A 13,583-nucleotide genomic window follows, 5' to 3' on the forward strand; every position below is an offset into this window, starting at 1 on the left:
GTCACAGTCCTGAGCCTTGAGCCTCAAGGATCAGCATTCGACTGTTCCCAGAGAGAGAAACTGGGCCTGGGGGGACGCAGCAGGCATGACTGGGACCCAGAGACCGTCCTGGAAGTGGTCACAAGTCCAGGCAGTGCTGGAAGCACACAAGCCCCTCCCCCGCTGCAGGCCTCGGTTTGCACATCTGAGGAATGGGGAGAACTCGGTCTACCAGGCTTATCTTATGGGCCGACTAGAGGGCCAGGTGGGATGGTGGTCATGGAGCAGACAGGACAGTCCCATGGGTGACAGTGTGTCAGGTGGGGGAGGCTGGCGCCTGAGGACCACAGTCCCCTCTCTTACCCTGATACTGATCCTGCCCGAGGCTCAGTCGGGGGTCCCAGCTGGGGATCAGGACCCACTGGCGCTGTGGCAAGATCCCTGGGGTCCGGCTGGGGCCCTGTGTCCTGGCTGAGGCCACCATGCCATGCCCAGCCAGGGGGAAGCACTAGTCCCGTGCATGCCCCTCCCACTCGGCAAACCCAGACCCCTCCTGGGGCCCTCTCCCCAGGCTGCCCCCAAGGGGCTCTTCTGGAATGGCCCAGACCGAGCCTCAGACCTTTCACTCCCCCCACAGGAGTGACCCAGTGGTCACTCCTGCGTCCCCATCAGACTGAACTTGGTAGCAGGGCCACGCATCAGGCTCCCTCCCATTCCAACCTGGGTCCCCAACACCACACTCCCACCAGCCCCTCAAGCTCTACCCAGCTGGCCCCTCCCGGGGCAGCCTCGCCAGCCTCTTCCCGGCCTCCCACATCCCCTTTTCATGCACAGACAGAGGGCAAGTTGCGAGTTGGATTCCATTTCTCCCCTGCGCCAATGCCTCCACGGCTCCCCAGTGCCCTCAGCATAAGCTGTGAGCCCTCTGCTTACAGCCCGCATCACTGCCACCGGCAGCTCTCTTTCCCCCAGGCCATTTCACATGCAGTTCTCCTGCCCGGAGCACCTCTCCTAACTCCTGCCATCGTCACAGGCCACCTCCTCCCTCCTGTCTGCCCCTCACCCCCAGGCTGCCTCGGGGGACCGCATCCGAGATGTGTGCACCGATAGGAAAGCACCAATAGCTAGGGGTTTTGTCTGAATGACAGTGAGGGGCCGCACGTCCTCTAGTTAAGCTGCCACCCAGAGAGGTGCAGCACCATTCCCCAAGACACACAGTGGCTTGTCCGAAGACTCTGGGAGGTCTGGGTATTGACACCTGTGAGTGGGTGTTCGCATGGGATCAACTGCAGCGACGCAGACGCCCACCTCCCTGGGACACAGTTTCTCCTCTGGCTCCGCCCTGAAGAAACGGAGGCTCCAGCCTGTGTGCTTACAGGCGCGGCAGAGAGAAAAGGACAGAGACTCCGGCAAGGCGGAGGCCGCACCCGCGCTGCCCTCCACCCAGGGAAGGCGCCCGCTTACTTTATCTCACTGGGGTTGGGCTGGCTGCGGTGCCGAGGGCCTGGGGGTTCCTCCCTCCGCGCAGCTACGCCGGCTCCGCCCAAGTTCCCAGTCCTCCGGGGCTGGGGCGGCCGCGGGGCGCGGGCTCCAGGGCTCCGGGGTTTCGGCGGGGCGGACGAGGACTCCGCGTTAGACAAAGCCCAGTCCGGGCCTCGCCAGGCGGCGCCGCCACTCCGGGCGCTGGGCGAGACCACAGCGCGCGGGGGAGGATGCGGGATGCAGGCGCGGCGGCCAATGGCGGCACGGGAAGATGGGCTGGTGCCATGGCAACAGCCAATGGCGGCCCGGGGCTGGGACCGCCGGCGGCTGCGGGGCTTCGGGCCTCCGAGCGGGTTCGGCGGGGTGTGTGTGTGTGTGTGCGTGCGTGTGTGTATGGGTGAATCCCCCTTAGGGAAGGGAGCCTCCCAATGACCATGACCTTGTGTCCTCCACTCCATTCGGGGTGAAATGGCGTTTCAGAACCTGCAGTGGCTGGATCTGCAGAATTTGAGTGTAAGCCATCCAGTTTTGGGTGTTACATCAGAACCTTAGGGTGGAGGGAGGGAAGCTCCAGGGGCGGGGCAGGAAGCCCCTCCCCACGGATACGGCCTGGCCTGGATCCGATGGGTCAGGGCAGGCCAGGGTTGGGGATCTAGCTGGACCACCCCGTCGAGCGTCCTGGCTGACATGGGGAGTGAGCGTGGGGGATGGGCAGGCACGCTGGGACCCTACATCTCTCCCTGTCCCCCTGCCTGGCAGAGTGTCAGCGCCTCCGTGACTCCATGGCCCTTCCTACATTCTCTGAATCTCTGACTCTCTGTGTCTGTCCCCTGTGGGACCCATAATTCACCCTTGCACAAGGGAAGCCAGAGGAGGGAGGGGGCTGGGCTCCCAGGAGTACCCGTCCCCAGCTGTCTCAGATCGTCAGTGGGTCTCCGGAGGCCACTTGAGGGTTTAACACCCAGAGGCCGAATCTGCAGCTGCAGCTCAGGCCGCCTGCTGCCCAAAGGACGAAGGAGACATGACATGGCTTTGGGGCTTGCCTCTGTCTTCTCTTGGCTGGGGGGCCAGGGCAAGTCGTTCACCTGGAGACCCTCAGTTTCTCCCTCTGTAAAATGGGGAGGTGGCTGCAGCCTTTGTAAGGGCTGGTGCAGGGAAGGACAGGACAGGAGGGGCAGCCAAGGACACAAGGACCACGGCTACCATGGTGTCTCCTGTTGAGCCGGCTGCAGGAGGCCCCTTGTGTCCCACCCTAGGATAAAAACACTGGGGGCGCCGAAAGAACTTGGACCTTGCGTGTTCCAGAGCCTCCGGAGCCAAACACAGCCGCCCCCAGCCTGTGGGACCCGGGAGTGAGTGCAATGGGCAGAAGGGCTCTTTCCAGAGGCTGGGAAGGCTGCACTAGAAGGGGACACCGGTGCTGGGCCTCTTCAGCATGAATCAGAGCTGGGCATGGGATCAAGGAGGGGAAAAGCATTCCAGGCTGAGGGAACAGCACATACAATGCCTGGAGCCAGGAGAGATCAGAGCCCACTCAAGGCATATGGACTTCGGTGGTGGGGCTGGACCAGGGAACTGATGAGGCGTTTAGAGAAGGAGGAGTCCTGGGGCTGAGCTGACCACGGGAAAGCAGGGCAGACTGGGCAAAGCTGGAATGGGGGCGGGGAGAGGACAGAGCCCAGGGCCGACTTCAGCTCCACCTTGACTCCCCTGCATGACCTGGGGCATGGCCTCAGTTTCCCATTTTGTTCACTGGGAGGTGGTTAGAGAATCCCTGCCCCAACCCCCATGGGACGAAGTCTCAGCTCCCCCATCCAGTCTTAGATGCCACTGCTCTCCAGGCCCCTCTCAGCCAGAACGTTAGAGCTGGCAGGGGGCTTGGAGGGTCCAATGGCCAGTCTTGTCCTCATTCACAGGGGAAAACTGACGCTCAGGGCAGGGAGCACGTTGCTTGAGTTCATGCGCAAGCCCAGCCAGGCCCTCCCTGGGCGTTCCTCACCACTCTGGGTGGGGCTGGGGCCTGGAAGGTTGAGAGCACATGAGGGCTGAGACCCCAAGGCAAAATGCCCTTGTCCGCAAGCCTCTGGAACATCACGTCCCTGACACCACCCCAAATCCTTGACCCTGTAAATCTTTGAGCCACAGCCAGAATCGGGCATCACTGTAAATTCTAGAAAGACAAGAGCCTTCGGAACCCTCAGAGCCTCTCAGGACCCCAGGCCCAATCTCGGGGTGCCCAGGCCTAGTGGGGGGCCTCTTCCCAGTCTCCCTCCCTGGTATCGTCTGCTCCCTCTACCGCACAGGGCTCGATTCTCCCCATCGCCACCATAAAACAACGCCCCCCGAGCCTGGCACACAGCCAGGTTCATTCTTGGGCCTTCTGAGCCTGACCCCGGGCATCTCTGCCCCCTTGATTCGCCCCCCCCCTTCCCCATTGAGCCTCCGCCGTGTCAGGGGCCGGGGGCGGAACCAGGAGCGTCCCCCGACTCGGAGCTGGATGGGGGTGGGGGACAAGGGAGCAGGAAGGCAGCAGGTGGTCATGAGATCACAGAGACGGGCTCAGGCTGAGTGACTGGGCAGGGCCCTGACAGGTGAGGAGAGAATGCCACTGGAGGTGGGGGAGGGGTGGGGCCGGCTGGTCCAGGCCGCGTCCCCGAATCCCGACCCGGGATGGGTCGCCTGACCACGGTTCTGGGCCTCAGTTTCCCGGGCGTGAAGCGGACGGGCTTGAGGCCCCTTCAGCACCGCGGACAGCTCCCGCCGGCCTCTGGGCTGTGCCCTCTGCGGGCGCCTCCGCCCCGCGCTCAGGCTCCAGCCCAGCTCGAGGCGTGACCTTGGGCTCCCCGCAGCACCCTCCCAGCCTCAGTTTCTCTTAAAGAGGGGATGTTATAGGCCCAGAATTCAGATTTCGGAGGCCAGCAAAGCGCTCGGGCCCGGTGGGATGGATATTACTATGGACATCCGCGTGGGCGAACATCTAAGTCAGCCCTACGCTCTGCGGCCAGAAGGGGAAACTGAGGCCTGGAGAGCTGTAGGGCGTGGCACGGTCCCCCACCCGCCCGCGCACGGCGGAGCCTCGGCAGAGCGAGTCCTCGCCGCAGCGCCCCCGCCGCAGCCCTCCCGCCGTAGCCAGTCTTCTGGTCTGCGCAATGAGGAGGGGTCCGGGGGTCTGTCTCGGAGGCAGAAGGCTGGGCCCGGCGTGGCGGCGCCTGCGCAAACCCGGAGTGGGGGGGGGTTGTGGCTGCGGCGCGGGGGAGGGGCTGCCAGCCCTGCGAACAACCTGAGGCGGTTTCCCTGGCAACGGTCTCCACAGCGACTGCGCGAGACCCCAGACCCTTGGCGATTCCCTGCGCGTGCCCTTGCGCCTCCCGCTGCCGCGACCACCGTTCCCGCGGTCCTCACCCCATTCCGGGCTGCGGCTCTCCCGCCCCAGCCGCGCCCACGGCCAGACCCCACGCCCCGCGGCCGGGACCCCCGCGCCCTACCTGGTCCCCGAAGAAGGCCGAGTGCAGCAGGCTCAGCAGCCCCAGGAGCCCCATGGAGTCGCGGCCGCCTCAATCAGTCTGCGCCCCGCCCCTCGGCCGCCGGGGGTGGGGGTGGGAGGGACGGGCCGGGAAGCCTGCGCCTGCGCGGAGCAAGGGACTGAGAGGGGGTCACACGGCGGGGCAGGCGGGGACTCTAACGCGAAGGGGGCGAAAGAGGGGGGAACTGGGGGGCCCTCCCGGGCGGGGGAAGGGAGTCTCGAGGGACTGAGGACTTGGGAGGGGCGGCGTGAGGAGACACCGAGTGAGGGAGATGGGGGCGGGGACCAGCGTGAGCGGAGAAGGAGGGGGGAGGGGCGGGGGTCCAACGGGGTTGGGGAGCCCTAGAGAGGCGCGGGAGGGGTCCCTGGGGGCGGGGGAAGAGCAGGGAGGGGCTCTCACGGGAGCTGGAGAGGCGGTCCGGTGTTGGGAAGTGGGCCCGGGGTAGGAGGGGTCCCCTTGGAGGGCAGAGATCTCTAAGGGACGTAGGGGGGCGCCGCCCTTCGGCCTCAGTCGGCTGCCCGCTTGGACAGTGTCCCTGCAGTGGCCGGGGCCGCGCGTTCCGTTCATTAGTCATTCAGCAAACGTTGACTGCGCGCCTGCTGCTTGCCGGGCTCTGAACTGGGCGCTGGGCACGCGGAGGACTGGTGGGCGACACCACACGTAAACCAACTTTCAGTCATTTACCAAACACTTACTAAACACCTACTGCGTGCTGGGCCCTACGCAGTGAACAAAATAGTCAAAACCCCTGCCCGTGGGAAGCTGACACTGGGGGGGAGAGGGACCGATAGTCAACAGGAGAACATGTTGGCTAGAAGTAGGCGCTGAGGAGGAAACAGCAGGGGAGGTGGGGGGCGTGGGGGGCTACTAGGAAGGGCACTTGAGTGGAGACCTGAGGGGTGATCCAAGAGAGAAGAGCATCCCGGCAGAATCAACCGCTAGCATAAAGGGAGGGGCAGGAGGTGAGGACGAGGAGGAGACTGGGCGGGTCAGGCCGTGCAGCGCCGGGGTGGGGGGACGAGGGAGCCAGCCCCCAGGGCGGCGGGCAGAGCAGGGACTCGCCCCGCTCGCTGCTCACACGCGCCCTCTGGCGGCTTCGGGGAGAACAGGCCGTGGGAGGTGCCGGGAGACGAGGCGGGGTCCGGGACGACTGAGGGCGTCCGGGAGGGGTGGGGTGGGGGAGATGGGGAGGATGGTGTGGGGTGGGGAGGGATGGGAGAGGGGGGTATGGAAAGGGACGGTGGGGGTGGCGGAGGGGGCGTTATCACGAGCTCTGCTAAGTCCTGGGGAGTAGAGAACAAGCGGCGAGAGAAAGGGGCGCTACTGTGGCCGGGATGGTGAGGGCCGGCCTCCGCAAGCACGTGCCGGGAATCAGCGGGAAGGGGGTCCGGCGGAGAGCGGAGCCCGTGGGAAGGCTGGGAGGTGGGAACTGGTTGGGAGAGGCCGAGGAACAGCGCGGGGCGGGGCTTCCTGGGCCACGGCGGACCCTGGGCGTTCTTCTGGAGCCTGGGGAGATCCCAGGAGGATGACACGCATTAAATTGACGTCCAGGTGGGAGATGGTGGAGGGCTGGCCAGGGTGGTAGCAGTGGGGCGGTGGGAAGCGGCAGACCCAAGTTAGGTTCTGAAGCTAGCTGACCGACGGGGGTGGGAGAGGGGTGTAGAGCCCCGAGCCCCAGCGAGGGAGTTGCCTCTGAGATGGTGGAGATGGCGCGCAGGCTTCAGGGGCCCAGGACAGATTCAGGAGGGACGGGACAAAGAAGCAGGAACGTAGCGCGGCCTGAAGGCGGAGCCCGGGCCGCCACCAGACAGAAGGGCTGGGCGGGGACGTCCGGGTCTACAAGGACTCCTGCCTCGCCCTGTACCGCCCCGATAGTACTCCAAGATTCAGGCGCCACCTGGCGGCTACAGTACGCGCCGCAGTCTGGATAAGACAAGGTGTTCGATACAATACTAATATGCAATCTCCTAATCTTACGTAACTATTATACAAACTGCAGAAAATTAAAGTGATGATCATTGCCACTCCTGCCCTAAGCCCACCCAGGTGACCTGTGGTGGCCAGGCTGAAAGCTTCCTGTGAACGCTCAAAAGGTGACCCTGGTTATGGGGGGCCTGATGAGGGGTTACACCAATGCTGCTGTCCCAGGGAGGGTCCTGCTCATTTTTACAAAACAAGAAACTCTGTGCTAAAGGTTCAGTCAGTAACTTCGACTCCGCAGGCCAGGAAAGCACCGGAATGAATATGAATGGGTATGTCTGTGTGCCAATAACACTTTATTTACAAACAGATGGCAATGTTTGCAGCACCCATCCCCACTTCCACCAGCACTGCTCCACTCCGCAAGATGGAGGGGCTCACACCCCTGGCACATGCATTTTGCTCCTGCAGGAGGGCCTAGCAGCTCCAAAGTTACGCACGTTTGTACAGCTTTTCGTGCTCAGTGTCAAAAACCACCTCCCTGCGAAGGGTCGGATTTGCCCAGGGCATTCCTCTCTACTCTTCCAATTCAATGTAAAAAACGTGTTTACTTCCGCAATTGCTTTATCTTTCCTTTTTAAAATATTTGATTTACTTATGGCTGTGTTGGTCTTTGTTGCTGCACGCGGGCTTTCTCTAGTTGCGGCACATGGGCTTCTCGTTGCGGTGGTTTCTCTTGTTGCAGAGCACAGGCTCTAGGACTCCCGGACTTCAGTAGTTGTGGCTCATGGGCTCTAGAGCACAGGCTCAGTAGTTGTGGCACATGGACAGCATGTGGGATCTTCCTGGACCAGGGCTTGGACCCATGTCCCCCGCACTGGCAGGCAGGTTCTTAAACACTGCGCCACCAGGGAAGTCCTTTGTTGTTTTGGCTGCGCTGGGTCTTTGTTACTGCACAGGCTTTCTCCAGTTGTGGCGAGCAGGGGCTACTCTTCGTTGCAGTGCACGGGCTTCTCATTGTGGTGGCTTCTCTCGTTGTGGAGCACGGGCTCTAGGCGCGCGGGCTCAGTAGTTGTGGCGCAGGGCTTAGTTGCTCCACAGTATGTGGGATCTTTCCCCACCAGGGCTGTAACCGGTGTCCCCTGCGTTGGCAGGCGGATTTTTAACCACTACGCCACCAGGTAAAGCCCAATTGCTCTTTTAAATTATGGAATTTCCAAAAAGACAACTGAGACTACAGTGGAGGGAGGCTACCTACTTACTTGCTTTCCAGTTGTGGGGCCGGGCAGGCAGGTCCTGTTCTGACTGAAGTGAATCTGGTCCATGTTGCCCAGAGACCTTCCACGGCAGCCCTCACAAAGTCCTTTAAACTCACTGCGAGGCAGACAGCTAATCTCACCCGACACCCAAGCCTCACGTGATGTATTCAAGTTTCTAGCTGGTTCTTCTGAAGCCCTATCAGGTTCAGGGGGCCATCCACAAGTGTGTCAGTGTTCTATCCATTGAATGGGCTGCCAGCCCCTCACTTCTCACCTTTGCCATCACCCAGGTGTCCTATCTAGTGAGCTAGACCCACGGGCTGCCTTCCGCACTCATCCTTCCCTTCTGCCAGGTGTAGGTCAGGCCCACCTGTCCTTTCTCAGCCCACGGAAGCTCATGGTTTCTGCAGGGCTCTGGCTCTTGGCATGTGCGTGTTAGGAACTAGAGGTCCAGCAGCATTTTGACGTCTGTCTGTTTATACATCAGCCCTGTTCCTAACGGGTTGCTCTCTTCTCCTTAAGGGTTTAAAGGAGCCCTCCATGAATCAGGGACATGAGACAGACTGCAGAGAATCTAGTCTCAGCACTTGGGTCCTTCTGCCAAACTGGGCCAACCCGAGTGCTTAATCCCGTCATGCAATCTGTCTCCTGCCTTCTCCACTCGAGGTTACACAGGATGAGCTGTGCTTTCTGTTCAATTCAACTCCAGACCAAGATATAACAGTACAAGCAAATTACGTTAAAACTGAAATTCCGGAAAAGGAGCCTAGAGCAGCAGTCACAGGGGGAGAAGCTCCTTTCAACCATCTCCTCCCCGCCTCCATGGCTGGACTGTGGCCGCCCCTCACATTCTAAACTGAGGTGCAGACTTGGGTGCCTAAAGGCCACTTGCAGGACACCTCCCTGCTCCCCACCTTGGCTGATGGCAACTCCAGCCTTCCAGTAGCTCAGGCCAGAACCTGGGAGTCCCATTCACTTTCTTCCACATCCCATCAGCAAGTCATAGGGACCCCTTAGGGCCTCACTGCTGCTTGGACAGTCACGGTGCCTGTCCATCCACTGGGGCATCTGCCATCTCTCCCATCGTGAAGGAAACAAGATCTGACGAGGAAGACTTAGGGAACACGGTGGAGACCCCACCCACAGGACACCCCAGGAAGGCTCAATCCAAGGCTCGGGGCCCCGGGGTTACTGTGGTTTTCGGAAGCTGATCAGGAGCACAGGGAGAGCCAAGAGGAGGCACCGATGCAGGCAGCGCAGGCCCCCGGACATCCCGGGACTTAGCACAGAGCCCAACCCACCCGTTCCCTAGCCTCAGCCTACCCGAGGGGCTGTGTCTACAGCAGGAAACCCAGGGCCACACGCTGTCCAACAATGGCCCGTGACCCACCTGAGCCTCCAGGTTTTGTGACCAGGCCCAGCCCCCTTCCCTGGGGGGTGGACCGGAAGCACCACACGTGGGAAGGACTGGTCGCACTCGGGACTAGACAAGTCTCTACCTTTATTGGCCAGCAGGCTATTTAAGGGGGATGAAGCGGGAGGAGTGGGTGGCCCCAATGCCGGGCCGGCCGTGCTTCACAGGCTTGTAGGTGATGGAGAACTCGCCTAGGTAGTGGCCGATCATCTCAGGCTGAGGAGGAAGGGAGCAGGGTGGTCAGGTGGGCGTGGGTGGCCACGCCCCGCCCACCCCGGCCCAGCACAGCCCACACGCACCTTGATTTCCACCTGGTTGAAAGTCTTGCCATTGTAGACGCCCACCATGCTGCCCACCATCTCGGGCAGGATGATCATGTCGCGCAGGTGCGTCTTCACCACCTCCGGCTTCTCCATGGGCGGCGCCTCCTTCTTGGCCTTGCGCAGCCGCTTCAGTAGCGAGTGCTGCTTCCTCCGGAGGCCGCGGTTCAGCCGCCGCCGCTGCCGCGCGCTGTATAGCTGCATCAGCTGCTCACTGCAGGCACAGCGCACAGAGCGGGAGGCCTGAGACCCGGCTCACCCCCACCGCCCACCCACTGACACGCCCGCTTCCCGTAGGGCCCCCAAAGCAACACTCGCAGCCCGGCCAGGGCCCACGGCACCCGCGCCGAATGTTCGGGATAAAGCCCTCCGGTTCAAGAACCGCCTCCCCGCCCCCCGCTGTCTACAAACAAGGAAGCCGAGTCAGGAAAAGAGGTAGCTCAGGTGAGGCGGCGGAGCCGCCGAACTTCACGGGCAAACTGCTCTGCCCCGAAGGCCTCAAAAACCCAGGAGCGGGGCCACCCTGAGAAACCCACAGCCAACGAGGACCCTGTGCTGTGCCCCCAGGAAGCCGGCCCCCTCCGAACCAGACCCGCGTACACCTCCAGGAAAAAAGGCGTCCCTGGCTGTCCGCAAGCCTCTCTCCCCATCTGGGGGCCAGGTCGTCGCACCCACCCTGCCTAAAAGCTTCCAGCTCCTCCAACCAAACCTTAGACCAGGGATCGGCAAACTCCCGCCCACGTACCAAATCCCAGCCTGCAGCTGCCCGATCTCAAGAGGCTCGCGAGCTAGGACAGCATTTACATTTCCGAGTGGACGAAAACACGTCCAAAGAGGACGCGTAGAAATCCTTTTAAATTCGATCCTCAACGTCTCCACGTGGAGTTTTATCCGCACGCAGCCCCGCCCTCTCCTTTACACACGGTCTACGGCCGCAGCCGCAGATCAGGCTGCAGCCCCCAGCCCTCGGGCACCCCCGCCGCCGCCATCCCCCTCCCCTGCCCGGCCGCCACTTACTAGGACATGTCCAGCAGCTGGTCGAGGTCCACGCCGCGGTAGGTGAACTTGCGGAAGGTCCGCTTCTTCTTCTGCTCCACTTCCGCCTGCGCGGGCCGGGATACTGGTGAGCGGGGACCCCGAGACCCATCTCCCAGCCTGCGGCGGCATAACCGGGCCCGCGGCTCCCGCCGAGAAACGTGCGGCCCTCCCGGGCACGGAAGCCCACGGGGCGCACCACCTCGGGCCCGTCCTGGGGCGGCCCGGGGCTACGGGGGCTCGGCTGGGACAAGCGGGCCGACACAGGCCTTCCCTGCCCCGGGTCGTTCCGACACCCAGCAGGCCCGCCCCGCGCCCCCATGTCCGGAGGCGGTTCCAGAGGCCTGCAGGAGGCTGCCGCAGCCGCGCGGCCTGACCCCGGCCTCCACTGCGCGGCCAGAGCTCGGATGGCGCCGGATGGGCCCGGAACAGACACACTAACCGTGACACTCACCATCTGGTCGGGTCTTCAGAAAGGATCGTCCTTTCTGCGCCTGCGCAGTTATCTCGCGGCCTCTCACGTGCCCCGCCCCCGGGCTGCGCGCGCGCGCGCTTCCGCTTTCCCAACGGAGGACGCGCGCCCTCTGCTGTCCGGAGGCCAGAGTGCTGGCTGCGAGGAATAAAGGAGCCTCTGCCAACCTTGGGTGCTCGGACCCCTCAGGCTGGAGCCGGCCGCCTAGTATTTGGGAGCCCCTTCCTCAACTGGGGGACGTGAGACGCGTCGCCGCCCGTTTTGGAAACTCATATTCGTGCTCCTTAATCTCCATAATGAAATCCACGTAAAAAAGTGTTTATGGAGTGCCTGTTTGCAGTAAGCGCGCTGTCTGGGTTCGGGACTGGCCCTCCCCTAGGGAGCTCGCGTCCCAGCGGGCGAGACAGACCCGTAAGAAACAAGGTCATACAGATATCTTATCCAAAAGGAAACTCGGGGGGTTGGGACACAGGCTTTGCACAGATGGTCAGAAACGGCTTCCCTGATAGGGACCAGCCAGCCTTTAACAGACGAACTTATATCGATATAAAGTAACAACTGCAACATTGCAGTGCTAGGTTTGCAACACATAACATGTGATATGCCTAACAAGAAGAGCAAGGACGGGCCGAGGGATGAGAGCTATATAGGAGTACGCTTCCAATAGTCACTGGAACAAGTGTCCATCTGAAGGCAATTCTGGTACATTAAGTTGTATGTGGTACCATGTGGCCCAGCAGTCCCACTCCTGCGTGCATACCCCAAAGAACTGAAAGCAGGGACTCCAACAGATTTGCACACCCATGTTCACAGCAGCATGATTCACAGTAGCCAAAAGGTGGAAACAACCCAAGTGTCCATCCATGAATGAGGGATAAACACAATGAGGTCCACCCACACAGTGAAATATAATTGAGCCTTAAAAAGGAAGGAAATTTTGACACATGCTACAATGTGGATGGAACTTGAGGACATCAATGAGAGAATCCAGACATAGAAGGACAAAATACTGTATATTCCCACCCATGTGAGGTCCCCAGAGGACCCAAATCCATAGAGGCAGGAAGTAGATGGTGGGGGTCAGGGGCTAGGAGAGGAGGATGGGGAGTTAAGAGTTTCAGTTTGGGAAGAGAAAGTTCTGGAGATGGATGCGGGGGCGGGGATGGTTGCACAACAATGTGCATGTACTTAAGGCCACTGAGCTGTGCACTTAACAAGTAGTTTAAAATGGCCAATCTTGTATTTTTTTAATTTTTTTTTTTTGGCTGCGTGGCATGTGGATCTTAGTTCCCTGACCAGGGATCAAACCTGTGCCCCCTGCAGTGAAAGTGTGGAGTCTTAGCCACTGGACCACCAGGGAAGTTCCCTACCAATCTTGTATTTTGTCACAGTAAAAAGCAACCCAACAGATGTGTGTGGTAAACTATAGAACAACCCCTAAAAAACTCAAAAAGCACGATGAAAAAAATTAAAAGAATTAATTTTCTAGCTACACTAGAAAATAGTCACTGAATGCAAAAGAAAGCCGTAACAGAGGCATACAAGAACAAAAAGACGTGATACATAGAAAACAGTTAAACATTTGGCAGGAGTAAGCCCCATGAATAGAGGATGCAATCAGCCCTGCAGGGAGACTGAGGTCCTGGAAGAGGGAGTGAATGTGCAAAGGCCCTGAGGTAGGAATGAGAAGATAAAACAAGAGAAAAGGCCAATGCCCTCCCCTCCCCCCGCCACATGACTCCACCGCGCCTCACTCAGTTTGCCCTCACTCAGTTTGCGTGTGGGGCACGAGGTGATTGTCTCCGGCCCCCTACCGACCAAGTGGCTTTGGGGGGAGCTGGGGCTGGCCTGGAGGGGACGGGAAGTCTGAGCCCTCCTCAGCCATTTCCACAACGGGGCGGGGCGGGAGGGGCAGTAACCAATTAGGCTTCACGCGAAGGAGGGGACGTCCCTCCGTGCCCCAGTGGGGTACAATCACTGTGTTTGGGACTGCAGGAAGTGTCAATCAGGGTGTGAAGGTGCGAAGCGGGCTTGCCCAAGTTTACGGAGGCAAACGTGGTCCTGGGAGCTCCTGGCTGGCTGGAAGCCCCTTAAATGATTGCACGGCACCCTTTGGCCAAGAGACTGTAATTTTGCAGAGAATTCATCTTGCTGATGTAAGGAGCTAACTTTTAACAA

The 13,583-nt window shown here is 60.9% G+C and overlaps 1 protein-coding gene across 2 annotated transcripts; it reads right to left on the minus strand.

Annotated features, from left to right (window-relative positions):
• Nucleotides 1-9,648: 9,648 nt before the first annotated feature.
• Nucleotides 9,649-11,447, minus strand: RPS15 (ribosomal protein S15). Of its 2 annotated transcripts, none has more exons than XM_033854909.2 (4): nucleotides 11,388-11,447; nucleotides 10,916-11,001; nucleotides 9,878-10,112; nucleotides 9,649-9,794 (listed from the first exon to the last, which is right to left on the minus strand). In XM_033854909.2, exons 1-4 carry the CDS (start codon nucleotides 11,388-11,390, stop codon nucleotides 9,681-9,683), a joined length of 438 nt encoding a protein of 145 aa, XP_033710800.1. In that variant the 5' UTR covers nucleotides 11,391-11,447; the 3' UTR covers nucleotides 9,649-9,680. The 2 variants fall into 2 exon arrangements, with proteins under 2 accessions (XP_033710800.1, XP_033710799.1); XM_033854908.2 differs by having other exon boundaries at nucleotides 11,376-11,405.
• Between the last annotated feature and the right edge of the window lie 2,136 nt (nucleotides 11,448-13,583).

The sequence above is a fragment of the Tursiops truncatus genome, chromosome 3, assembly GCF_011762595.2.
Source record: "Tursiops truncatus isolate mTurTru1 chromosome 3, mTurTru1.mat.Y, whole genome shotgun sequence".
Lineage (NCBI taxonomy): Eukaryota > Metazoa > Chordata > Mammalia > Artiodactyla > Delphinidae > Tursiops > Tursiops truncatus.

Bases quoted from the DNA above. Each gene is read 5' to 3' on its own strand.
- RPS15 (XM_033854908.2), bottom strand. The intron at 10,113-10,915 runs GTAAGTGGCGGC...CTGTGCCTGCAG, and splicing joins CAGCTGCTGGACATGTCCTA to TGAGCAGCTGATGCAGCTAT. The intron at 9,795-9,877 runs GTGCGTGTGGGC...CTTCCTCCTCAG, and splicing joins TCAACCAGGTGGAAATCAAG to CCTGAGATGATCGGCCACTA.